Source organism: Ischnura elegans, assembly GCF_921293095.1.
Source record: "Ischnura elegans chromosome 13 unlocalized genomic scaffold, ioIscEleg1.1 SUPER_13_unloc_3, whole genome shotgun sequence".
Lineage (NCBI taxonomy): Eukaryota > Metazoa > Arthropoda > Insecta > Odonata > Coenagrionidae > Ischnura > Ischnura elegans.
Genome location: NW_025791659.1, coordinates 4,640,130 through 4,667,626, shown reverse-complemented (window position 1 = coordinate 4,667,626; position 27,497 = coordinate 4,640,130). Strand labels below are relative to the sequence as shown.

Below are 27,497 nucleotides of genomic sequence, written 5' to 3'. Positions count from 1 at the left end.
CTCGGCAGCAAGCAGCCTGCATCGTAGCAGCGTTCATAACCTTGCACCCACGTGGCCTCACAGAGCAGGAGCCAGACATCACACCGGCTCTTCCCAGCATTCATACTTAGCCGTAGCGTTTCCACATGCTTGAAAATTTTCACTTTTCATTAAATTGCGAAAAATAGATTGTCATTACAAATCTAAAAGCGTGAAATACGTACTCCGGGAGTAATAATCTTTCGATTTAGGCAATAAAAAAATAATGGGAAACCACCCCATTACCAACACAAATACCGCTTTCAAAGCCGTCAAAACAAAGATAGAGCACAATTTTCCGAGCACAAATATTTATTTCGATGCAGTAAGCATTTAAAAAAATCATACAACGTCTGGGCACACATTTTTTTCCATTCTAACAAACAACACCATTGTACAATTCTTGAGCACAAATATATATATATATACGTATATAAACTTTTAGACACAATGAACATAAAAAATTATATTTCTTCTGTGAGGTAAACATGTAAATTGAACAATTTTTGGACAAAAAATATTACTTTGGATGTTGTAAAACACACGAAAATTGTACAATTTTTCGGACAAAAAAATATATATATGTATATCTATGTCTGGATGCGTTTAACATGAACGTTTGATAAAACATTTTTTCTTTGAATACTCACATCACTGCATTATGATCGATACATTCTTAATCTATCTACAACTTAGGGAGCATTTAGCAGCTCCACATCTATATTTACCAATTTCAGATATGACTTAAATTGAGATATATGATTGGACTTATTATTTTTTTTAAACACATAAATAACTCTCCATAAAATTGTCATTGTATTGACAAACGCTGGCTTTTAGAGAGAAGATCTCCTCGACTTTACCAGATGATATTAAAAAAAAAAAAATAATAATTAATGTTTGCTGCTCTTCTGATAGCAGGAACTTTCCTCCAGGAAAAGAAAAAGGTCTTTTAACGATGCGTAAACATCTTAACAGGGTGACAACGAAGCGATGACTGTTCCTCTCGCCCACAGTTGTTCAGGGCGTTGACGTCACCTTGAAATCCTCCCGTCCCCCCCACCTCCTGCGCCACCAAGCGTCCAATCAGACAGTCTCGTACTCGGAGCGAATTGCCCTCGCCAGAGAGCACGAGAGAACAATGCCCACGAACTGAAAACAAGGAAGAGGAGAGAGAGATATTATTGTTATTTATTGATATTGATATGCTGCCCTTTAACATAGAATACATGGACACAGAAAGATAACAGGGTTCCCACTCTAACTAAATTATAAAATTCACTGTTTTTTCCAGGTTTTCACGGTCTAAATGTCATCAAATTCACAGTCTGTTGATAAGCCATTTTAGGAAGAAATATTGATCACATAAAAATCACCGCCCGCACGTTAACTAAAAATTTATCAACCGCGACAGGCGCTGTGAATTCAAATGTAGCAATTAAAGTGCTATTTCTCATGACGTCACCAATCGATATCAAAATTTAGGCGAAGCTTAAGGTTGTGAGTGGCAAAATGGAGGGAGCAGTGAGGTAGGGAAGTAAAGAAGTGTCTGATTTTTCGCCAGGGTTAATGAACACTTTGTACGCCGGTCTTCCAATCACAGGCTCAAGATCAATGTGTCCTCACGGCACAAGGACCAACAATTAATTGCACTTCGAATACACGTGCGGAGATAACCGTATCTCTATGTGGCTCGGCCTTGAAACATGATTTAAATATAATTTTTTTTCTTTTGATCTGGTCAATTGTAGTTCTTTTTCTATAAGTTTGAGAGATTTTTAAGGTTTTATGACGAAATTCACGGCTATTTCCAGGTTTTTTCACAGTAGACGAAATTCACGGCTTGTTCACGGTTTTAAGGTTTTCACGGTCGAGTGGGAACCCTGGATAATACATAAGGAAATGAAGGATACATAAGGAAAAATAGCCTTACAGAAAAAATCATTTTTCAGTAAAAATACAAATTATAGATATATGAAGTGAAACACTTTGCACTTTCCACATAAAAATTTATTAAACTAGAGTCGACATGTTTCGTTGCACTGCAAGCAAGACTCGTAAAAATATAAAATAAGTAATCATTGAAAAATCAAAATAGGATATCCTTGAACAATCAAAATACCGTATTTGCACAAATCTAAGACGAGGTTTTTTTTCCCTCCTAACTCCTGCAGAAAAGAGGGTTCGTCTTACAATAGGATGCAAAATTCACAATGTCATCCGGGTTGCATAATTTACGTCAACAATTTTATGGATACCCGAGTTTGCCACCTGATAGCTTTACGACGAAAAATCAACGTCAAAAATAGCTGTAAAGTCATTTAGCTCATTCCATTTTGCGTTAAAGTAAAAAATCATTTTCCATTTTAAGGTAGCAGGCAAAGATTCGGTGCGTGCCGATCAGTCGCCGTATCCGCGAGAACGCCTGCTTTAGCCTGGAACTTTAGGGCTTTGTGAGTGATAGCACTTTTAGTTCCAGCCGGCCGATCTATCGGCCTGAGGTGTATGCGGGCCATGTGATTACGTAGGTTTCTGCGGTGTTCAGGTTCCAATTTCTCCACGTTTCCGGTGCAACCTCGTGGGTTTGTTGGTGATGACAACAGTTTCGCTGGCACTGCTGCCAGCGTCTATAGGTCGAAGATGATGCCGGTCCACGGAAAAAGCACGGAGTAACGACCAGGTTTAACTGTACGACAAAAATTGGTGACTTGCTGCCCACAGCCAAAGACAGACTACAGCACGACCTTCATGAAGGTGTCTACAAGGTCCCTTGCTCGTGTGGAAAAGCATACATCGGTGAGACTTGCCGTTCACTCAAGATACGGATGCAAGAGCACCGAAGGACAATGAAAAACAGGCAATTCCAGCTGTCTGCCATATCGGAGCACGCCTGGACCCCGGGATATGACATTAAGTTTGACGACGCCAAGATAATAGTGAAAGAAGGCAGATATTTTCCCAGACTCATCCACGAATCCATTGAGATAGCCCGGACGGACAATTTTAACAGAGACGACGGCTACCATCTGGATGCCCATTGGAGGAGGCTCATTAGGCGGACCAATAAGAGAGCGGCAGCCACAACTGGCGGGACTGACCCCCTATATAACGAGGACAAAAATCGTGGACCGGCATCATCTTCGACCTGAAGACGCTGGCAGCAGTGCCAGCGAAACTGTTGTCATAACCAACAAACCGACGTGGTTGCACCGGAAACATGGAGGAATTGGAACCTGAACACCTCGGAAACCTACGTAGTCACATTCTAAGATCATATAATTGATTTCAAATGCGAGTATATCTGATTATTTTGAGAGAATTTTAATTACTGAGGAATGTAGGAATTACTCTCAACGGAGATTTGACAGTAATTAGCCGAAACAAACCAAGATACTACTAATTTCATCCCCCGGATTATATCGTCTCCGTGAATGAATCTTTTTAGAACGGTTTGTACGTAGAATAAGTCATCATTTTAATGACTTAAGCTGTTAAAAAAAATTCAGCACTAACTTTTTCTTGGGTCATCTGCATAGATTATGTGGATGTTCAGGATGTCTCTTTTAAAAAGTGAGAAAATTATGATATAATCAGATTTGAACCCTCCCAGAACTTCACCGCAACTGCTACGCACCTGAAGACCTACTCGGCCACGGTACCACGTATTGGTAAGAGGTAAACGGTGAGTCGAAATATGAATCTAAAGATAGGAAAAACCAGTTAAACCTGGTGGTGACGCCGTGCTTTTTCCGTGGACCGGCATCGTCTTCGACCCGAAGACACTGGCAGCAGTGCCAGCGTAACTGTTGTCATCACCAACAAACCCACGCGGTTGCACCGGAAACATGGAGAAATTGGAATGCCACGGGCCAATCTATCGGTCGGGTGTATTTAAATTAATTTAAAAATTAAATATTTTTCCCAAGTTGTACAGAAGAGATGACAACATAGGTGAACTTTTTAGTCAATGACGTAAGTATTAGAAGTTTTAATAAAAAAAATTAGCTTCAACACATTCATATTAGAATTTTTATAAAATTTTAAGTGAAAACATGCAAATTCATAAAAAAAAAACCCTGGCATTCTTCGCGTTTACCAGGTAAAAAAAAGGCTGGCACTAAAAGTGTTGATTCATGTGTAAGATATGTATTCAATTTAAGAAAGGACAGGGTTCCCACTCTAACAAAATTATAAAATTCACGGTTTTTTCCAGGATTTCACGGTCAAATTTCGTCAATTTCATCAAATTCACGGTCTGTGTTTTAATACAGTAGATTCCGTGTAATGGGTCCACCGGTTACTTGGGGGAGCCGCTTAATTGGGGCAGATCTTGAAGAACAGAACCCAATAGAGGAATATCCCAGAGTATTCTCCGCTTAATTGGGACAGCATGCCGCTTTACTGGGCCATGACTCGGCGACGTAGACTCTATACTCGCGACGAAATTACAATTTTTTGTATTCATAGTACTATTTTTTTTTATTTTCCTCCTTTGATTTACTCTTATTTTTCACAAATGTTCCCATTCTTGCCCTATTTTGAAAGCTCTTCTTGTTATACTATCCGCAAGAGGATAGGACTTTTCTTTAATAGGAATTAGTAAAAGACATTCATTCAGCGTCCCTCGAGGCCATGAAAAATATTTTTGGCTACGTTGTCATAAATTAACTACACTCGCTGATTTATTTATCAAATTTATAGTTTAATAAACATATGTTGCATTATAAACATTCTTCAGTCTTGTTTCTGTCACTTCAACATTTGTTTATGCCCATATACAGGATAGTTTGCCTAATTGGGGCAGCCGCTTAATTAGGGCAAAGTGCACAAGTCCCAAGATGTCCCAATTAGCCGGAATCTACTGAATCAGGAATAAATATTGATTACACAAAAATCACCAACCGCACGTTTACTAAAAATTTACCAAACGCGATAAACGCCGGCAATGCAAAACGCAGCAATGAAAGTGCTCTTTTTACGTCGCCTATCGTTAGAAAAATTCAGAGCCGGATAAATGTGGAGAGTGGGAAAATGGAGAGGGTGACAGGGAAGTGAAGAGGTGTCTGATTTCTCGCCAGGGTTAATGATAACTTTGGTTACCGGTCTTCCAATCACAGGCTTTAGGTCTGTGTCTCGTCATGACACTATGACATGATCTAGCGATTAATCTAGCGAATAAACGTCGACTATGTTACCAACAAGGTCATTCGCTAGATAAGAAGATGAGTCCGCTCGCCACTCAAGGACAGGGCTGAGAGTTCTGCTGACGTCAGCGCCACCCTCCTCCCACACTACTCCCATGGATGGGGGAGGTTGGACGAGTATATCTATTGACAAACAATTCCGTAATTTCATTCATCGCCTGATGATGCACCCTGTAATGGGTCATCATCAGGCGATTATCAAATTTTGAGTAAAATCGTGCAAATTGGCATCCCTGGCGTATACCAGGTAAAAAAGGCTGGCACTAAAAGGGTTAATTCATGTGTAAGATATGTATTCAATTTAAAGAAGGACAGGGTTCCCACTCTAACAAAATTATAAAATTCACGGTCATTTCCAGGTTTTCACGGTCAAATTTCGTCAAATTCGCGGTCTGTGTTTTTATATTAGGCATAAATATTGATTACATAAAAATCACCAACCGCACGTTTACTAAAAATTTACCAAACGCGATAAACGCCTGCAATGCAAACGCAGCAATGAAATTGCTCATATTATGTCGCCTATCGTTAGAAAAATTCAGAGCCGGATAAATGTTGGGAGTGGGAAAATGAATTTCTCGCCAGGGTTAATGATAACTTTGGTTACCGGTCTTCCAATCACAGGCTTTAGGTCTGTGTCTCGTCACGACACTATGACATGATCTAGCGAATAAACGGAGACTATGTTACCAACAAGGTTATTCGCTAGATAAGAAGAAGAGTCTGCTCACCGCTGAAGGACAGGGCTGAGAGTTCTGCTGACGTCAGCGCCACCCTCCTCCCCCACCACTCCGGTGGATGGGGGAGGTTGGACGAGTACAGGCGGTCCCCGACTTTCGTACACAATGCGTTCCCGAAAACTTGTACGAAAGTCGAATGTACGAAAGTCGAACCATTGACTTCCATACTAATTAGGGGTTGCGGTCCAAAAGAGCGGAATATACGTACTAAAACCTTTTTTTTCACGGAATTCATTTCAATTGACTTAATTTTAATAATATGTCAATAAAACTCCTCAAATCATCTAATTTCTTTCGAAAATACGCAGAAGATGCAAATAAAAGTTTAAAAAACAAGAACTCCGTTGGCTATCGAGTGAAACTTCCTCTTGGCGTTTAAGTTGACATTCCACTTATTACGTCCACTATAAATAAAAGGACATATCAAGAAGCATAACAAAATGTATTTGTTGAACCCGCACTCTGGATACCTTTTAATTTTTATACCAAAATTCGATATTTGGCAGGTGACATTCGTGATCGCGTATATTCCGCATGTTATTCAAAAAAGACAAAAGACAAACGGAATTCGGGTGATATTTCGTGCAATATCGTTGCTGAAGGTTTACATGAATTAAACAGCACTCAAACGAAAAAACACAATTAGAAAGGTCTTACTAGTTTTATTGAAAGCTAATCGATGATGTCTAGTCAACTTCTTTTGAAAAATATCTTCAATAAAGGCTTTCTTCTTCTCTTGATAAAGGAGCCTAGAGCAGGCAGTCTCTCTCCCAAATAAATCACCTAGATTAGAGTCAATTACCAACAATTCCCTTCATTATATTCGTTCATATTGTTCGTATATACTGCCGATACTGCCATTTGAAACAATTGAATGTTGGGATGCACAATAAACATCGCGGGAATTTTTAAAAAATTACAGACCAACGTCCGAAAGTCCGAATTTAGCGTACGAAAGTCGAGTAAAAGGTGTCAATTTTGAACGTACGAAAGTGCGAATTGTACGAAAGTCGAGTGTACGAAAGTCGAGGACCGCCTGTATATCTATTGACAACCAATTCCGTAATTTCATTCATCGCCTGATGATGCACCCTGTAATGGGCGCGAAAGCTTGCGAGACAAAGCGCAACACGCAGCTGCACCCGGAAGCCGTTAGCAACGACGCCTCTCGCTGCGAAAACCTACGTTCAAAGACAAACTCACTTGGATGAACGCAATGCCGATTCCAACGCCGCCAATGCTCAGGGCGTGATCTTGAACATAGGCAGAGAACATTTCAATGCAGCCAGAATGGAATGCATTCTCAGAGGTGCACACGCTTGGAGTAGTATTGGCTGAAAAGAAAAGAAACACAAAATGAAATAATTTACATACAAAAACGTTTTCAACATACAAGCACTTCAAAATGATTGCTTTATTACACAAATAAAAATTCACACAAATTATAAATGCAATTGTCCTAGGTAATTACCGTATTTAAATAGCTACAGCATTTAACGACTGTTTTGTTTCTTCCTTTGATGGCAATACAGTGAGTCCTCGTTCTACATCACCCCGTTTAACGTCATTCCGCGATAACGTCACGAAAATTTTGAGATCGTCTTTCATTTATCACACCTTCGCTTTGCTCGCCCGGGCGACCACCATAGCGAAGCCGAAAAGCAAATGCAGGAAGATACAAAAATGGAGAAGGATTTACGTCACTGCTGCTATTGTCGTCGATGAAGACAGGAACTCGTATTTATGCGATAGTTTGGCATTCCCACCTTAAAAAATGCCCCAGATAGGATATACGCTAAAATTTTTTCGCGTAGGAATTGTGAGGTCTAGGAGCCGATATTCACTTTTTACATTGTTTCTTATGGGATATTATGTTTCGATTAACGCCATTTCGTTTATCGTCACATTTTTCAGGAACGGTAAGTGACGTTAAACGAGGACTCACTGTATTAATAGTAATGATAGTGGTATTGATGACTTTGTCGCTGAGTGTTGCGTTTATTCAAATAGCTTCGAATCAATATACCTGGAACCAGTTGAACCCGCTGAAATAACTACATTAGTGAGATCTTTTCCTTCCAACAAAGCCCCCGGTTACGAAAACATAAACACTGAACTTTTGAAACTAGTAATTAACGACTTAGCTCCCATTCTTTCACATATATTTAACCGAAGTTTTACCAGTGGTGTTTTCCCAGACGAGTTGAAAAAGGCGGTGGTCACGCCCTTATATAAAAAAGGGGATTGATCAAGTATACTCAGCTATCGTCCAATTTCATTGTTATCGATATTTTGCAAAATGATAGAGAAGCTAGTCAAGTCGAGATTAATTAAATTTCTAGGCATTCTTGGCTTCTCACTAAAGAAAGTGTAGAACAAATATTGTTATAAAATATTGATGTAAACGAATTATAAATACTACTTTAGCTGTTTTTTTCATGTACGCACTTAAGCTTTGTTAGTATAGATTATCAAGGTAACAAAAAATGAGCTACACTATATGTAAAGCATAATGTATTATTATTTTTGATGGTGGCCTCAAACAGGTTATCCTTCGCGGCTACCTAAAATTACTCAATTTTTGCTATTGTCACGTAATTTGTGTGTGGAGAAATAAAATTATTTATTATTATTATTTGACAGCATATAAGACACACGGGCTTATAAGACACACTAATGTATAAGACGCACCCTTGTATAGACAGCCACGCACAAGGAAAAAGTTTCAACAGTCTGCGCAACAGTGAGGCACCACAGTAACTTAAAACGTGGTTTCTTTTCAGTTCTCATGTTTCGTAAAAGCCAAATAAACAATCATTGACTCCAGTTACCAAACATTTTTTTAATTACATAAATTAACAAACGGGAAGCTATTTTGAACATGATATGTAAATTTCAATAATGAATAAATGAGTGAATGGCAAGCAATCTTAAATAATACAAAATATAGCGGAAACAACAAAAAAAAAGATTATTTTAGTACTTTTAGTTCTCACGTTTTGTAAAAGTCAATTAAACTAACAATAAGTATGAAACATAGGCGGGCAAAGCAAAGCAGAAACAAAACAGGGCACAGCAAGCATTACCAGTTTAGTTTACTTTATGACGGGAACGGATGGAAACCATCGCAGTAATAATAATAATAATAATAATAATTTATTTTGTCTAGAGACCTTACAGCAAAAGATATAAGACACGTCATAAAAGGAAAAAAATGCATATATATATATGTATATATATATATAATAGATTATAAATAATTGTATGTTCACAGGATATTAATGCTTAATTGGAGGAATCAAATAGGTATTCGTTAACAGAATAATAATTCTTCTCGTGAAGAAAAGATTTTAACTTCCTTTTGAATGACTCCATTGACTGAATTGATTTCAAATGCGCAGGAAGTTTATTATAAATTCTGAGGCCCAGCTCGCGTGGGCCCAGCTTTGATCTGTTAGTCCTAATGGAATTATAATGAAGGTTATTACGATTCCTAGTTTCATATTTGTGAACATCACAATTGAGCATAATCAAATCAAGATTATAACGTACAAAAATTGAAATTGATAATAAATATACACACGGGAGTGGAAGAATGTTAAGTGCTTTAAAAATAGGCTTGGAGGGAGCATCAAAAGGTTTTTTTGCAATGATTCTAATTGCACGTTTTTGTAATGTGAACACCTTGGAGGCATGAGGGGATGAGCCCCAAAAAATTATATTGTATGACATTCGAGAATAAAAGATACCGTAATACAATGTAAGAAGAATATTTAAATCAACAGAGTTCCTAAGGTGTCTTAATAGATAGCAGATTGAACTTAGTTTTTTGGCTTGAACTTAGTTTGTTAAATAAATATAAAATGTTTGTTAATATAAAAATACCTTCATTATATACAGTGGAACCTCGAAAAAACGACACCCCACGGTGCACCAATAAACACTCGCTATAGCGAATTGTCGCTTTACCGGAGGTGGTGCAAATAATAGCCAATATACCTCATATTACTCCTTTATTTTTATTTTCTCGCTTGGACGTGTGTGGTGTTTTTTTGGCCACGGTGTGTTCCATCAAATGCTTTCTATTCATGCAACTCGTGGACGTACGGGTATGCTGACGACTGCTTTCTGCCGTCCGAGGAACAAAAGAAGATCAAGCATTCGCAAATGCTAATGCCACAATATTTTCACCAAAATTAACTACTTCTTTATCAAACGACAGTTTACCACATAAATTTGGGACTAAGCACTCCATTAACTTCATTTCTAAGAGATCGCTAGCGATTACAGAGATTAAGGAGTCTTGGTGTAAGTTTTTCCGGCGGTGAAACCCTCGCTATGGCGAGAGCCAACACCAAAAGAGCCTCGTAAAAACGAAATTTTAAACATGCTTATTATAGGATCAATTATTATTAACTATTCTATTATAATCTATTGAGCTATATTATTGTTGGAAAAAATTAGTTGAACGTGATAAAATAATTATGGCAGACGAAAAAAAAAGTTATGTGAGTCTATACCTTTATCGGGGCTAAAAATAGCCAAAGGATGAAGTTTGCCATGAAAAAATACATGAATAAAGGCCGGGACACAATGAACGCTAAGGTGATACGCGAGCCGTTAACGGGAAGTGGTAAAAATATGGCGGAAGGGAAAGCTAATGGAAGGGACACAAACAACGTTTACGGAGAGTACGTAAACGCAAGAGATGGGCAACTTTCATCTCTTCCCGTGCCCCGTACACGGAAAGCCAATCACAGCGATACAGCATTGTTGGCGCCCATTGCTGAATACAGCAGTTGTTGTTGTCGTGTGCAACGTGAGCTGAAGAGAAGTCAGTTAAGGTGAGCCATTACGTAATTTAATTTACGTGCATACTATCCTTGTCGATTTCGAACATTCTTCAAAACTCTTCCTGCACACAAACGAAAAGACTGAAGACCACAAGCAAAACCACTGCGCGGGCGTTAGTCAATTTTCTTTCCGGCCACGGGAACGTCAATTATAATTAATCATATTGAGAAGAAAGGACGGAGATTAGACGCTTTAGAAGAATTGGAAATTTTAAGCCACAGGGACTCATACCTTGTTAACGACCACCTTTACCCTTCTCGCTCCCCCCTCCTCCACTTTCCCCCTTACTCATCCACCCCTCCACCCACCCCACCTACAGTGACGCCAAACCCAGCTCCTACCCCAACCCTTACCTCCCCCTAACCAACGACTCCTGCTATATATATACTGTCAATTTACCTAAATCTTCACCTTGATAATGTTACTCTGTAACGAAACCATGGTCGGTGCTAATAAAATATTATGTGGAAATAGCAAAGTTCTTGATCCTTGTATTCGGAACGTCAATTGTGACCGCACGGTGGCGTTCCCCGTCTCACGTTAGCGTTCATTGTGTCCCAGCCATTACATAGGACAATGAGACATGTAATGAGACACAATGGCCTGATGAAGACCATCGTAGAAGGACAGGTGTAATATAAGAAGGGCACGGGACGGCCCCGAATGAGTTAAATAGGACGTATTGTGTATGCTACACATGGAGTATGTTTCCCTATGGAAGCGAGTCTTGGACGTTGACAGCAGCAGAGAAGTCAAGAGTAAAAGCATTTGAAATGTGCTACTACCGAAGAATGAAGAAGATAAAATTGATAGACTGTGTAAGTAACGAGGAAGTGCTAAGAAAAGTGGGAGAAAAGAGATGGCTCCTAAATGAGATCCTACTTATGGAGAATGTTTCTATGGAGCATATTTCTTCATGGGAGCAAGGTTTGGACGTTTGAAAGCAGCAGGGAAGTCAAGAGTGACAAACAGGAGAATCTATCTATTACTAAGAATGCATTATCTTAATCTACCTATCATTAAGAACGCAAGCATAAAGTAAGGAAGCGATTCATCAGATGCTACATGTGGGGTATATTTCTCTATGGAAGCGAGGCTTGGACGTTAACAGCAGCAGAGAAGTCAACAGTGGAAGCATTCCAAATGTGGTGCTATACATAAGAATGATGAAGATAAAATAGATAGATTGTGTAAGCAACGAAGTGCTAGGAAAAGTGGGAGAAAAGAGAATGCTCCAGAAAACCTTAAGGAGAAAACTTAGTACGCTACATTACGAGACATGATAGCCTGATGAAGACTATCGTAGACTATAGCCTTTAGCCGGGATTCGAACCCGGATCTCCTGATTGCCAGTCAGGCGTGCTACCAGTTACACCACCAAGCCATCTTCTCAGAGCGAACTTCGGGATGGGTTTTACCGAAAAAGATGTTGACGTCACAAGTCCACACTGTGGCACATGTGGCGAGGGTCATGCTTACTAAGCCTCTGTCAGGGGGAAAAACCCTTATTTTGTCACTGGTCTGTGACGACAAATATCAAAGCACTGCAGGAACAAGTGACTTTGTACGCAGTCACGCGCACGTGGCAAAGTTAAATACACCAAAGGATGAAGTTCGCCGTGAAAAAATATTTGACTTATACCATTTTTCCCAACTGATGGCGGCTGGGTGGAAAGCAGCAAGTAGCCAATCAGAAGCGCTGCCCCGCCCACCTCTCTGTTCCCCTCCATCCCCTTCCCTTTTCCCCTACGCTCCCCTCCATCCGGCCGACCGGCGTTGCCAGCCTTGAGATTAACGGTACTTTCGGGGGCAGCAGAGGACTCTCGGACGAACGCTGAGCGATTCGATTTGGCAACACTGCTAGCTGGAGAGCTATCTGCACTGCACGGAGTTTGGAGAGAGAGACAGAGAGAATGAGGGCTCAGGGGAGCCCTTAGAGGTTACAACACACCGGGGCCAGGAACCAAGCCCGTGGCTTATATGCCCGGTCACCTGGGGGAGGGGGAGGATAGGTGGGAAAAAGGAAAGAGGCGCCGCCGCGATTCGAGACTCAAATGACCGATGGCGGCGCTGCTGTCAGTGACGTCAATTTCCAATATGGCCGCCAGAGTGATGGTAAAATCAAAACAATCATTAAGTTTTGGCGTACGGAGAGAACATAAACCATAATATCAAGAGCTATTAAGATAGAAATATTCTTTTAAAACCTTCGCACGGTGTATTTATCGGCTTCAGTCGTCCTTAAGAAGATCTAGAACAGAAGAAAACTGCTTGACGATGTAACTAAAGGTGTTTATAATGCACCTAATCATTACGAGTTAGTCATTAGTTTAATTCTCGACTTCCGTTCATCCGACTCGTATCGCGTTACTTCCTACCCATTTCTATGGAATTCACTACAAAAGAACTTAATAGTATTTCACACATCGGAGCCCGACGAAGCCTCTGGGAAGGGATAGGAGCGGAAGGAAGGGGACGGGGAAAAACACCTCAACGCTACAGAGCGAAAAGGGCCCACTAAATAGCGCAACCAAGCATATGCATTTAATCTACCACCATCCCGAGGAGATTTTCCTATGAGGAAGAAAAAAATCCCAGATAGGGACAGTGGGAAAGAGAGGAGAGAGAGACAGTGGATTCGGGGGTCCCAGGGCGGGCCCCGCAAAGGTTACGCTCTCGAGGACCGGGAACCAAGTCCGAGACTTATAAGCTCGGCCTCTCGAGAGGGGGAGGACAGAGGAAGGATAAGGATGGGAGGCATCGCCGCGATGAGAGCCCGACGATACCTCCAGGGAAAGGACGGGGAAGGAAGGAAGGGACGAGGAGTCCCGCACCGTCACAAAGGCGGGCGGGCCCTACTATCAGCGAAACCAAGCGATACGCTATTAATATTCTACCAATTCTAGTAGATTTTCCTATAAGGAAGAAAAATCTATCGATCGAATCAGTAGATAGGAGAGAGAGACTGCGGGCTCTTGCACACTTTCTCCTGTCGCTCTTCTGTGATTGGCTAGAAGAGTGGGTGGGTTTCGAGCACGCTCAAGGTCAGCCGCCGTCAGTTCAGAAAAATGGTATAACCCTTTCGAGACGGCGGAGTTTTCGTCTTAGCATGACTGCTGTACTGAGCCCCAGGAGACTCTTCTTTCTCATGGTACGGAGCATTTTTGGAGGGCATTCGTTAAGAAGGGTCTCCCGGAACCTTTTTCGACCCCTCCCCGCTGGAACTCCGCATTATCTCGGACTCCGAGAGTAGTTGTGCTCCTTCATCTCCAGGTTTACGACCATACCTGCGGCATTGGTTCGCGGTCAACTTATGCATTCCCCGTATGTATTTAGCAAATAGATAATTGTTGCTTGCACGTAAATTGCAGATTTTGAATTGAATTCCTCATTTTTTTCTGAGCATTGTCAAATTTTAAACAAAGTTCTAAGGTCAATATTAACGCATTTAACGCAGCAACAATTTCCATGTTGATGTGTATACATAACTCAAGATATAAGTTAATATTTATCGTAGAATTTCATTTAAAAATTGTAAACGCTGCTCAAAAGACAAATATTTCAATTCTTAGTTTATTTTTTTTATGAGAAATGAACAAATATTTATTTCGAAAACTGACTGGATAAACAATTGTATGACCGCTGTCCCTTACCACTAAGAGAGGTTATAAAAGACAAGGGGTCCGGGTACCTGCTCCCGGATTCCGAGGGTAAATCCCAAACCCCGCAGCATTGGGTCCCGAGAATAAGACGACATAAACCCGCGACCGTCCTAAAGGGGGGAGAACTAGAAAACGTGTACATACGGCTTTCGTTCTTCTGGCCAGGAAAATCTCACACGTAAATATACGGCTTTTGTCTCCCGGGTCTGGAAACATCCACACGTATATATACGTCTTTAGTAGGGAAAAGGTTAACATTCGTCTGAACTAGGATTTCTAAAATCTATTAATTTGTATATCATGAATACACTAATGGTGTGTAACGAATCGCAATAAATGCCTTTCGTTTTCTTTGATGAAGGAAACTACCCTATTTACGTCATATTTAACATTAATAAAAGATGAGGGGTCCGGGTACCTGCTCCCTGATCCTGTAAATCCTGAGTGTAAATCCTAAACCCCGAAGTGTTGGGTCCCGAGACAAAGACGACGTAAATCCGCGACCGTCCTAAAGGGGGAGAGCTAGGAAACATATATATATATACGGCTTTCGTTCTCCTGGCCAGGGAAATCTCACACGTAAATGTACGGCCGTCGTCTCCCGGGTCGGGAAACGTCCACACGTATATATACGTGTATAGTAGGGAAAAGGTAAAGCCAAAAGGCATAGTAGTAGAGTAGAGGACTTAAGCAATACAGACTTCCCTGAAGTGATTTTTTTTATAGGCATGATGTGGCAGTAACATATTTTTCTTATACGCTTTAACAATGGAGCTTCTAAATATCTGGAGGTGCTGTTTCAGAATTTTTTGCGTAGTCAAAGTTCTGCCATCTTGTACAAAATCGCTCCTCTTGTTGTATGTTTTCTGCTATCGGCCTTCACTCATTTTTTCACCTAAACTGTTTCCCCCTCCCACTCCCCTCACTCCAATCCCATATGCCCCCACCTCCTACCTTCACCTGGGTATATATACAGAGAGAGAGTTTTTGTTGGATTACCTTGAAAATGACACAGTGTCGAAACCATGGTAGGTCATAGAATAAACGTTCATAAATACATGAATGTTGATTTATTTTATAAATTAATCAACATTATAATTAAACTTTATATACATTTATAATAAATATTAAGCCCTGATGATGCGCATCAAGACGGAGCTTCAAACGTTGGCCGTTATGAAAGATTTAACCCTGTGGGAATCCCGAGAACAATTTACCCACATAATTCGCCGGGAAAGCGTCAAATTATATTTAATTTAGGTTTGTTGTCTTCATTTTCAGATATAGATATTAACTGCGTTTTAATGCTGTGCAAAGCAGGACTACTACGTGCTCTTCTTTGTTAGCATGTGATTCCTTTTCTCAATACAAATATCTCATGTAAATCTATCTGTACTGACGTGTCAAATACATGAAATATTTGATTTCCCTCCTACCTTGGCCCTGGGTATAGATACCGAGAGTTTTTGTTGGATTACCTTGAAAATGACACAGTGTCAAAACCGTGGTCGGTCGTTGAGTGTTAAATTAAATACAGAGGAACCTCGTTAAAGCGAGTACGGGCTATAGCGAGACCCCCGCTATTACGAGAGATAGCCGATGCACCGTCAATTGACCCTATAATAAGCGTGTTAAAAATTTTGTTTTTACGAAGCCCTTTTGGTGTTGGCTCTCGCCATAGCGAGGGTTTCACCGCCGGAAAAACTTACACCAAAGCCTCCTTAATCTCTGTAATAGGGTGGTTTCCTATTATTTTTTTATTGCCTAAATCGAAAGATAATTGCTCCTGGAGTACGTATTTCACGCTTTTAGATTTTTAAATGACGATATCTATTTTTCGCAATCAAATGAAAAGTGAAAAATTTCAAGCGCGCGAAAACGCGACGCGTAAGTAGGAATGAAGGGAAAAAGTCCGTGCGATGCATTTCTGGTTCCCCCTCCCGCCTGGTAGGTGACCTTGATCGAGGCTCTGAGCGCTGATAGGACTCAGGATGCTAACGGGTAGCTGAGTACCTTCCTGTCTGGTAGCGCATGGCTTAAAAAATGTTTATTAATACCTTATCAAGCGAAGAAAACTTTCCGACCTTAGCCAGTTTTAATAGAAGATTATTAAGACATGTTTCCCTGAGCTCTGTGCCTCATGCATGCATTGGTAGCCTCTGACGATGCATAACTCCTATCCTCTCGTGTAGAAACTAGGTCCCTGTGACGTTACGTGGAGTGGAATCGCATGGGCGCCAATCTGGCCTTTTTCAAATGAGGTTAAAATTTGACCCTTGCCATTCGTCTAAACCGGTATTTCAAAAACCAAATAATTTGTGTATTATGAATACACTAATGGTGGGTAACGAATCGCCATCAATGCCTTTTGTTTTCTTTGATGAAGGAAACTACCCTATTGCTAGCGATCTGTTAGAAATGAAGTTAATGGAGTGATCAGTCCCAAATTTATGTGGTAAACTGTCGTTCGATAAATAAGTAGTTAATTTTGGTGAAAATATTGTGGCATTAGCATTCGCGTAATGCTTGATCTTCTTTTGTTCCTCGGGCGGCAGAAAGCAGTCGTCAGCATACCCGCACGTCCATGAGTTGCATGAATAGAAAGCATTTGATGGAACACACCATGGCGAAAAAAAACACCAAACACATCTAAGCGAGAAAATAAAAATAAAGGAGTAATATGAGGTATATTGGCTATTATTTGCACCACCTCCGGTAAAGCGACAATTCGCTATAGCGCGAGTTTATTGGTGCACCGTGGGGAGTCGTTTTATCGAGGTTGCACTGTACAGTGAGTCCTCATTTAACGTCACCTACCATTCCTGAAAAATGTGACGATAAACGAAATGACGTTAATCGAAGCATAATATCCCATAAAAACAACGTAAAAATTGAATATCGGTTCCTAGACCTCACAATTCCTATGCGAAAAAATTTTAGCGTATCATATCTGGGGCATTTTTTACGATGGGAATACCAAACTATGGCATAAATACGAGTTCCTGTCTTCATCCACGACAATAGCAGCAGTGACGTAAATCCTTCTCCATTTTTGTATCTTCCCGCATTTGCTTTTCGGCTTCGCTATAGTGCAGTCCAATGAATGCTACCAGATGCTACAGACCGGGGATCCGGTGCTCCGGTCCATAGGCACTACCCTCGCTACGAGAATTTCTTTTCGGACCGGTAAGGAGCGAAATCAAAATGGTGGAAATGAGCAAGGGCGGGCAAACTGGGATTATGAAATCGAAGAGATGGTTTTAGTTGCGAATTGAGGCAGGCGGGCGTCGCCTGGGCATCATCATCGCTGAAACATCGTCGCAGTAACAGGAACCAAAATTATAGTGAACATTGTTCTCTTGGAGATTGTCGTAGAAATGTCTCTGATGCTAAAATTTGCCAAAACCGTAATCGCAATTAACAATATACACACCGTTTTACACTTTGAATAGACTGACCGTATTACCGCCCACTAAACAAACAACCAGTAACGCCTGCCACTTCGCCTTTTTTCTCGAGCGAAATTTAAAATACGTGACGTTATCGCGAAGCGAAGGGACGATAAACGAATCACGGTCGTAAAATTTTCGTGACGTTATCGCGAAATGACGTTAAACGGGGTGACGTAGAACGAGGACTCACTGTACTGTGGAAATTACCAATTGTGTTTTTATCATGGATATCCGCCATCTTGGTTTGACAATTTTTGGACTCAGGTCTCTTACTGACATTTTCATGGTGCTCAGTTGTGCTCTGCAAATGAGCTACTATTTATTTATTTATTTCATCTCCAAAAACAGCACAAAGGCCTTTACATTGGCTGTTCCTTAAATAAATAATACCTATAATATAACAAACAATAGCACAAAAAATAAAAACTAACAGAAAACAAAATTATTAAACATACCCAGTGAGAAATAGGGTGTTCTAACAGTTCTATAGCCTTTAGTTGAAATTGGCCACTTTTTCAATACTCTTTCTGTGAGTAAATGGATTCGGTTGATTTTTTTGAATCATGCACAATATAATACTGCTTTTTTTTTTTAAATGTCAACATAGTTATATGATGCTATTTTTCTTAATTTTGTGACTTTATCATATCATGCATACTTTTTTCCACTGCATGGAAGGGCGAGATAATTATGTTTGCATAAAATTTCATTAGTTTTGTTGACAATAATTACTTATCTTGGTCATATCATCTCTAGGAACTATTTTCTTTTTTCCCTCTTATTTACATTACGAGTCGATGATGCTTGAATATATCAAGCAGGTGTGTAAAGGGTAGAAGATATGGTGGTGTCAATTGTAGCCTAGTCCTGGGTCCATAAGTTGGTAAAAAGTCAAGTTAAAGCAATTGGGCAAATTTTATGAAAACTTATTTTCGATGTGAATCGAGAGTCTGCGCATTATCTTAATCATTTATGATTAAAAGTAAGTGGACCACTAATATGAACACACACTCTAAATTTCATTGCTTTAACTGAAAAAGTCATGTAGAAATGTTATTTTGAATATTTCCTACAATAACCGAGTAGAACTTATAAATAAAGTAACATCTGTTTTGAAAAATACGAATATCTATTCGCATTTTAAGTATGTTTCCCATTTCTAATAATTGTTTTCATCTTATATCTATACCCTTCTCAATCATGCCCGTGGATGCAAAATTCTACGGCGTATAGCAATTCGATACATTTTAAGGAAACCCAGATTCGATATATATCGAATGTGAGTCTACGTACAAAACGTATTTTCCATGTGCATTATGAGGAATACCAATATGTACCTATTTACCAAATTTCATTCATCTGCCTCAAATACTTATCAAGTTATGCCAATATTAGTTTTTGTTATAGATAATCGAATCGAACTTTCGATTATACTGACATCTGTACAGTACAATGCTCATAGCAATGTAATACAGCTTCTTCCACTGGTCATCCACTATCCATCACCATCAAAACTAAACCCGTGGACGCTAAATCCTATGTATTATAGCATTTCGATACATTTTTAAGAAAATGCTGATTCGATATATATCGACTGTGAGACAAAAAACAAAACGCATTTCCCCTGTGCGTTATGTGGAATACCAATATATACCCATTTACAAAATTTCATTCACATACCTCAAATAATTCTCAAGTTATGTCAATATTCGTATTTCGTATAATAATCGAATCGAAATTTCGATTATACTGACATCTGTAAGGTAAAAATCTCATAGCTATTGATTCGAATTTCATTCTATGGTCATCCACTATCTATTACCATCACAACTATGCCGGTGGATGCTAAATTCTATGTGATATAGCTATTCGATATATTTTAGGGAAAAGTGAATTCGATATATATCGAATGTGACACGACATACAAAACATATTTCCACTGTGCGTTATGTGGAATACGAATATGTACCCATTTACCAAATTTCATTCATCTACCTCAAATACTCCTCAAGTTATGTCATTATGCCAATTTCTTATTATTATCGAATCGAACGTTCGATTACACTGACATCTTTACGGCAAAATTCTCGTAGCTATGGATTCGAAATTCATTCTATGGTTATTCACTATCTTATACCATAACAACTATGCCCGTGGATGCTTAATTTTTCAAAGTATAGCAATTCGATACATTTGAAAAAAACGCTGATTCGATATATATCGAATGTGAGACGACATACAAAACGTATATCCCCTGTGCATTATGCCAAATACCAATATGTACCCATTTACCAAATTTCATTCATCTACTTCAAATACTTCTCAAGTAATGGCAATATGCCAATTTCTTATTATAATCGAATCGAACGTTCGGTTACACTGACATCTGTACGGCAAAATGCTCATTGCTATTGATTCGAAACTCATTCTATGGTCATCCACTATCTGTTACCATCGCACATATGCCCGTGGATGCCAAATCGTGTATGTTATAGCAATTCGATATATTTTAAGAAAACGCATATTCGATATATATCGAATATGAGACTACATGCAAAACATATTTGCATATGGAATGATAGGAAATATCAATATTTACCCATTCACCAAATTTCATTGCTCCAACAAAAAAACTTATCAAGATATGTCATTTTACGTATTCGTTTATATAATCGAATCGAACATTCGATTACACTGACAATGGTACTCTGTTATACGGAAATCAATTGGTTTATTTTCCATAAGTAGGTCGTTCCTCATGATATGCTGGCATAAGTATCTCCCAAGATATGTATTTAAAATAGTTATTAACTTAAGGTTGGATTAAAGAAAACGTAGGTTCGATATATATCGAAAGTGATGGCCATTATTGGACTAAATTTTATATGTTTATAATAATAATACAATGATGTAACTATTCGCCAAATTTCATTGGCCTAGGTGAAATACTTTGGAATTTATGCTCTTTTCCGTTACACCATTGCAGTAAATTCACCTTCTAAGCCTTTGGCCGATGTCAATGGGAAATCCGTATATATAACAAATGACTGTTGCATATGCGATACGGAATACGTAATGAAAAAATCGATACTCAAAAAAGTTAGGCGGTGAGGCTTTACTGGGATCATAACCATGTTAGCCCTCTCCAAATTTCATCCGTATACATGCACGTATGAGATAGGGAAATGCGTGTATATCTTACGGGCACCGACCACCGCCCGTTTGGCGGAGAGGAATGGCGGCGATTGCCGCGGGCTCAAGAAAATAATTTGGGAAAAATTCGGAATGAAATAACTCGTTAAATATTACGAAATCTAAATAAAAATGAAAACCTGGACGTACCGAAGGTACGTTTGTAGGCATGCTTTTTTGAGCTGAATAGCTTAATTTTGAAGCGCCAGCTCTCAAATCGATATTTATCGATCGTCCTATCTCGACAATGTTATTTCGATAATGCTAATAACTCGGAATCTATTCGACATACGATAATTCCGAGATAACCAAAAAATCAGGTAAAAAATTAGATAAATTGTATTAGGCGGCGACGGTCCTACTACTTTTGCAAGTGGGTCAAAGAAAATTCCAAAGTTGGTCCATAAGAAAAGCATTGTCGATTTTCAAAAATTATTTCGACAGTGATCGAAAGAGTTCGAAGAATAACGAAGGTATCAAAAAATCGAACAAAAATTGTAGTTTACGTCAGTATGAGTTGATTACCCTGAGACGCCTAGTTATGTCGTAATTAAGGAAACAGTTTTAGTCCCATAAGGCTGCCATGTTAATTCAACTCGATATATATCGAAAAGTATCGCACATTTTCGAAATTTGGGATTTTTCCTCCCGATGAATTTTTTTTTAATTTTACCTCCGAAAATTTCATCTCGATCGGCCCGGTAGTTTGGGCTGTGAATTTGTGTCAATCAATAAGTCATCAATGAATTTGCAGCTTTAATATATGTATTTTGAGCATCTGGATCCTTAAGCTCTTAAAAACCTTAAAGGTGTCTTAAGTGTGCTTTTAATTCTTTTAAGATGGCTACTATAGAGCAATAATGAACACTTTTTACATAATTTTTTAAAATAAATAAAATGTACCAAACACACATTTTAATATTAACTTTTAACAACTCAAACCAAAAATAAGATATCTGCAGCAGCAAAACCAAGTACACCATATTTGAATCTCCGAAAGGATCTCTTAGACCTAATTGTGTCTTAGTCCAATTGTTTTGGAACAGTACATTCTGCCTTTCTAAACTATGAGTTTCCTCATGAAAATGGTGACGATTAATCATAACCCTTGACTTTTGCCGGATTTTAGAACATTATTATCTTCTGCAACTAGATTTCCCTGGAGCAAATTTCATTAATACCCAGTGAGAAATGGGTGGTGGAATCCACGTGGAGATGTAACGTGGATACCACGTGTTTTTGGTCGCGGAATCAACGTGGAACCCACGTGGAAATTTGGTGGAAAAATTAAAACAGCAGTAGGTGCTGTCCTAAAACCATTAAAACCTCAACCACTCTATATCTAAACCTTCTATATATGTGTCTACGATTTTTCATGTGCTCTCATGGCTGCCTTTCCACGAATTATATAAAAAAATAGAATGTGCGATACATTTTCACATAACTAGCGTGGTTTCAGGATGATAAATGACGCAATGTCACCAGAGGGTTAAGTTCCACAAATTAGAAATTCTGTTTAACATTTTATGCTAATCACCACAAATCCACTTGAAATCAACGTGGATTCCACGTGGGTCCAACCACTCAATATCCACCACCACCAAATAGCCACCACTCAACGTGGATTCCACCACCCATTTCTCACTGGGTAAGAAGGGGCACTATTGATTAGACAATGGTGAATTATTCAGATGGCGTTTTAAGGTGGCTTTGTAACTAGTGTCAGAGGAATATAGGTCCAGGGAAGGGATTTTTGAAGCTATGGAGTTAATCAAGGAGGGAATTTGGTAGAACAGATAGCGTTGAGAGATGGAGAGACGGAATCGCGGAATGTGAAGCAGAGAGTTGTTTCGTAAGGGGCGAGGAGGAATATGAAAACGGAAAAGAGGGAGAATTTCGTTTGTCCGTAGAGAACCGCTAAAGATTCTATGCAGAAACATGAGGTCAGATAAGACACGGCGGCTTGTTATGTTAGATATCATGAGGGAGGAAAGGATAGTGTTGCGGGACAAAAGGAACTATGTTCCTTCAACTATCACCCGAAGGACCAGAGAAACAGTTTTTAAACATTCAAAAAAAAAATACATATATTCTCAACTTAACAATATCAAGAAAGCAATGAATAATAATGACTTTCACAAATCAGTACAATAGTGGGGTCAACTTCACCCATCGGTCAGTCAGCAAATCCTCCTGCCTGTCGTTTGGCCAACACGTGCGCACACTTGGGGGGCGGGGGAGTGGTCGGGGCAAGTGCTGGCACCACACACTTTCACCATGAGTTCCACTCGCTGACTGCCTCACTGACTCAACTGACTTCGAGAATTACCACGACTCGTCGTAGGCACACACACACACACACACGCAAAACTGAACATCGTAATACTACTACGCCCTCCGGTGGCAGTTACAAGAACTAAATACAGTGGAACCTCGATAAAACGACACCCCACGGTGCACCAATAAACACTCATTATAGCAAATTGTCGCTTTACCAGAGGTGGTGCAAATAATAGCCAATATACCTCATATTACTCCTTTATTTTTATTTTCTCGCTTAGACGTGTTTGGTGTTTTTTTGGCCATGGTGTGTTCCATCAAATGCTTTCTATTCATGCAACTCATGGACGTGCGGGTATGCTGACGACTGCTTTTTGCCGCCCGAGGAACAAAAGAAGATCAAGCATTCCAGAATGCTAATGCCACAATATTTTCACCAAAATTAACTACTTATTTATCGAACGACAGTTTACCACATAATTGAGCCTGAGCACTCCATTAACTTCATTTCTAACAGATCGCTAGCAATTACAGAGATTTAGGAGTCCTGGTGTAAGTTTTTCCGGCGGTGAAACCCTCGCTATGGCGAGAGCCAACACCAAAAGAGCCTCGTAAAATCGAAATTTTTAACATGCTTATTAGAGGATCAATTGACGGTGCATCGGCTATCTCTCGTAATAGCGGGGGTCTCGCTATAGCCCGTACTCGCTTTAACGAGGTTCTACTGTATACCTCTGTTTACGGAACAGATGGCGTCACAGGCGTAATATCTAAGTGTGGGGATTCGATGATGGGCAACAGCAAGAAAGAAGTTTGCAGGACGGTTGAGCAAGTTTAGAGTAGTGGGGCAGGCGGTAGACCAAATGGGTGAGCAGTATTCTATGAAGTAAAAAACCCTACTGCAATCACCAGCATTTAGCACATGATTGTTATTGGATTGTTCTTATCACTCGCGATACTTCAATAAATTTTTAAAACGCTGACTGTCTGTAAGCCACTATACTAGTGGAAATATCCTTGAATACAGTGGAACCTCGTTAAAGCGAGTACGGGCTATAACGACACTCCCGATATTACGAGAGATAGCCGATGCACCGTCAATTGACCCTATAACAAGCGTGTTAAAAAATTCGTTTTTACGAATCCCTTTCGGTGTTGGCTCTCGCCATAGCGAGGGTTTCACCGCCGGAAGACTTTCATGAAGACTCCTTAACCTCTGTAATTGCTAGCGATCTGTTAGAAATGAAGTTAATGGAGTGCTCAGTCTCAAATTTATGTGGTAAACTGTCGTTCGATAAATATAATGATGATGAAACAATGCTTTGCATGATTTTTATTCAGTGCGGCGCTTATAAATTGGTCGAATAGTTGGTCGTTATTTGAGTAAGGAAATTTAGTGATGCAAAAAAACATCGCCTTTCGTCTGGATTTATGCTTACGTTTATCGGATAGATGTTTATCTGTCGCCGCACCACTCCTGTTCCTGTATATCTGTTTGCAACAGGTATATTGGCTATTATTTGCTTCACCTCCGGTAAAGCGACAATTCGCTATAGCGAGTGTTTATCAGTGCACCGTGGGGTGTCGTTATATCGAGGTTTCACTGTATATACTTAATTCCTGTAATTGCTAGATTTTCGTTGCCTATAATAAAATTAAATACTAGTATGAGGGTGCTGCGCCCGCTCCCATGAGGGCTTCCCCCGCTCTTTTCAATGCAGGTCCACAGAGGGATAGGCGCGTTTCTAATTTTAAAATGTAGAAAAAAAAGGCAGGGTCTTAGGTACAAATTTAATTGGAATGTTCATGCACAAATTGAGGTCAGAGGACCTCTTTAAGCACAACATTGGAAGTAATTACACTATCCTCTGTTAAACGCACATGATGACTCATACTTAGGTATCAACAGGAGACTTGAATGTGGAATCAGCCGCATTTTGATAAAAGTTATTTAAAGAATGCGAGACATTGTTGCAAATGAAGAAATGTATCAGTTCGTGCGCCGTTAAAGTCAGGAATATTTACAGATTTTCGTTTTTATATTTTATTATTTTTATTTTTTTAAAATCATGTAAAAACCAATTTTAGGAAACAATAGCAACATTTAGGAAGTAAGGTTTGCTGTCGCGTGTTCTCTGATAAATTCTGTGCATTTTGGTACCTGATTTGTAGAGTTTGGTTGCATTTAAGTTGAGAAAAAGGTATCTATACAGAAGAAATAATATAGAAGATACCACTATAATAATTATATACTGTGCAGGTAAAAGACTATTTTACTCTAGTAAATTTTATTTTCAGCTAAGCGGGCTGTTGAAAGTAACCAGGGTGACTGATAATACTTTTTCCCCGGTAAAAGATGTTAGAGTCGTAACTTTGCTGAAGCCGACAAATGAGGTAAGAAAATAAAGAGTAACTCACCAGGGTACACACCACAGCATGAGACTGGCAGCTCCATCCCCCAGTCAGTAGAGTTGATGGCACCGCAACACTTGAGCTGCGCAATGGAGAAAACAAGAAATAATCATTGTTGGAGGTGCTTAAAAATTCTCAACCAATATACAGTAAAACCTCTATGTACAGTGAGTCCTCGTTCTACGTCACCCCGTTTAACGTCATTTCGCGATAACGTCACGAAAATTTTATGACCGTGATTCGTTTATCGCCCCTTCGCTTCGCGATAACGTCACGTATTTTAAATTTCGCGCGAGAAAAGAGGCGAAGAGGCAGGCGTTACAGGTTGTTTGTTTCGTGGGCGGTAATACGGTCAGTCTATTCAAAGTGTAAAACGGTGTGTATATTGTTAAATGCGATTACGGTTTTGGCAAATTTTAGCATCAGAGACATTTCCACGACAATGTCCAAGAGAAAAATGTTCACAATAATTTTGGTTCCTGTTACTGCAACGATGTTTCAGCGGTGATGATGCACAGGCGACGCCCGCCCGCCTCAATTCGCAATTAAAACCATCTCTTCGATTTCATAATCCCAGTTTGCCCGCCCTCACTCATTTGCGCCATTTTGATTTCGCTCCTTACCGGTCCGAAAAGAAATTCTCGTAGCGAGGGTAGGGCCCAAGGTGCGTATAATAGTCCCTACCCTAGGTGCCTATTATACGCACCTTGGGTAGGGCCTACGGACCGGAGCACCGGATCCCCGGTCTGTAGCATCTGGTAGCATTCATTGGACCGCACTATAGCGAAGCTGAAAGGCAAACGCGGGAAGATACAAAAATGGAGAAGGATTTACATCACTGCTGCTATTGTCGTCGATGAAGACAGGAACTCCTATTTATGCCATAGTTTGGCATTCCCATTGTAAAAAATGCCCCAGATATGATACGCAAAAATTTTTTCGCATAGGAATTGTGAGGTCTAGGAACCAATATTCAATTTTTACATTGTTTTTATGGGATATTATGCTTCGATTAACGTCATTTCGTTTATCGTCACATTTTTCAGGAACGGTAGGTGACGTTAAACGAGGACTCACTGTAGTAAACCTCCTTAGATCATAAACCTCCATACTTCATGCCACCCCTACGGTCCCGTCAGATTTACATGTAAATTTATAGGCAAACCTCTTTTTAGTGAACCTCTTTACAATGTAAACCTCCATACTTCATACCACCCCTACGGTCCCATCAGATTTACATGTAAATTTATAGGCAAACCTCTTTGTAGTGAACCTCTTTATCTCATAAAACCTCCACTTATCATACCAAGGAGATACCCCCCAAGACGGCCTGACTACCTTCATAAATCGCACCGAGACAACTAGAGACCATAAATGCAGTGTGATTACGAACATGGAATTACATTTTCAGCGATAAATATTTCACACTAATTTTTTTTTCTTTTACACCTTTAATATGCTATAATTTTCACGTTAATCATTAGTTGTGGCCATTTTGTTCAATATGAGAGCATACCAAACAGTAAATAAGAAAAAAGGTACCCGAACTATTCTAATCATTATTAGTGACTGTTGAATTAAGAGTGATCATATTGTTTTATCTCGAATCATGGTAAAAATCATGCGATAGCACTCACTTTCTGTTATCATTAAGTAATAAATATATCGTCACTAATGCATGCA

General features: G+C 39.6%; 1 protein-coding gene across 1 annotated transcript in view; it reads right to left on the bottom strand.

Moving 5' to 3' along the window:
• Window positions 1–395: 395 nt before the first annotated feature.
• LOC124172836 (CD63 antigen) overlaps window positions 396–27,497 on the bottom strand; it is a 76,960-nt gene continuing 49,858 nt past the window's right edge. The window contains exons 4-6 of the mRNA XM_046552329.1: window positions 25,821–25,896; window positions 7,166–7,296; window positions 396–1,170 (exon numbers count right to left, since the gene is read on the bottom strand). Coding sequence (XP_046408285.1) covers window positions 1,105–1,170; window positions 7,166–7,296; window positions 25,821–25,896 — 273 coding nt within the window. The 3' untranslated portion in view covers window positions 396–1,104. The remainder of the gene's footprint in view (window positions 1,171–7,165; window positions 7,297–25,820; window positions 25,897–27,497) is intronic.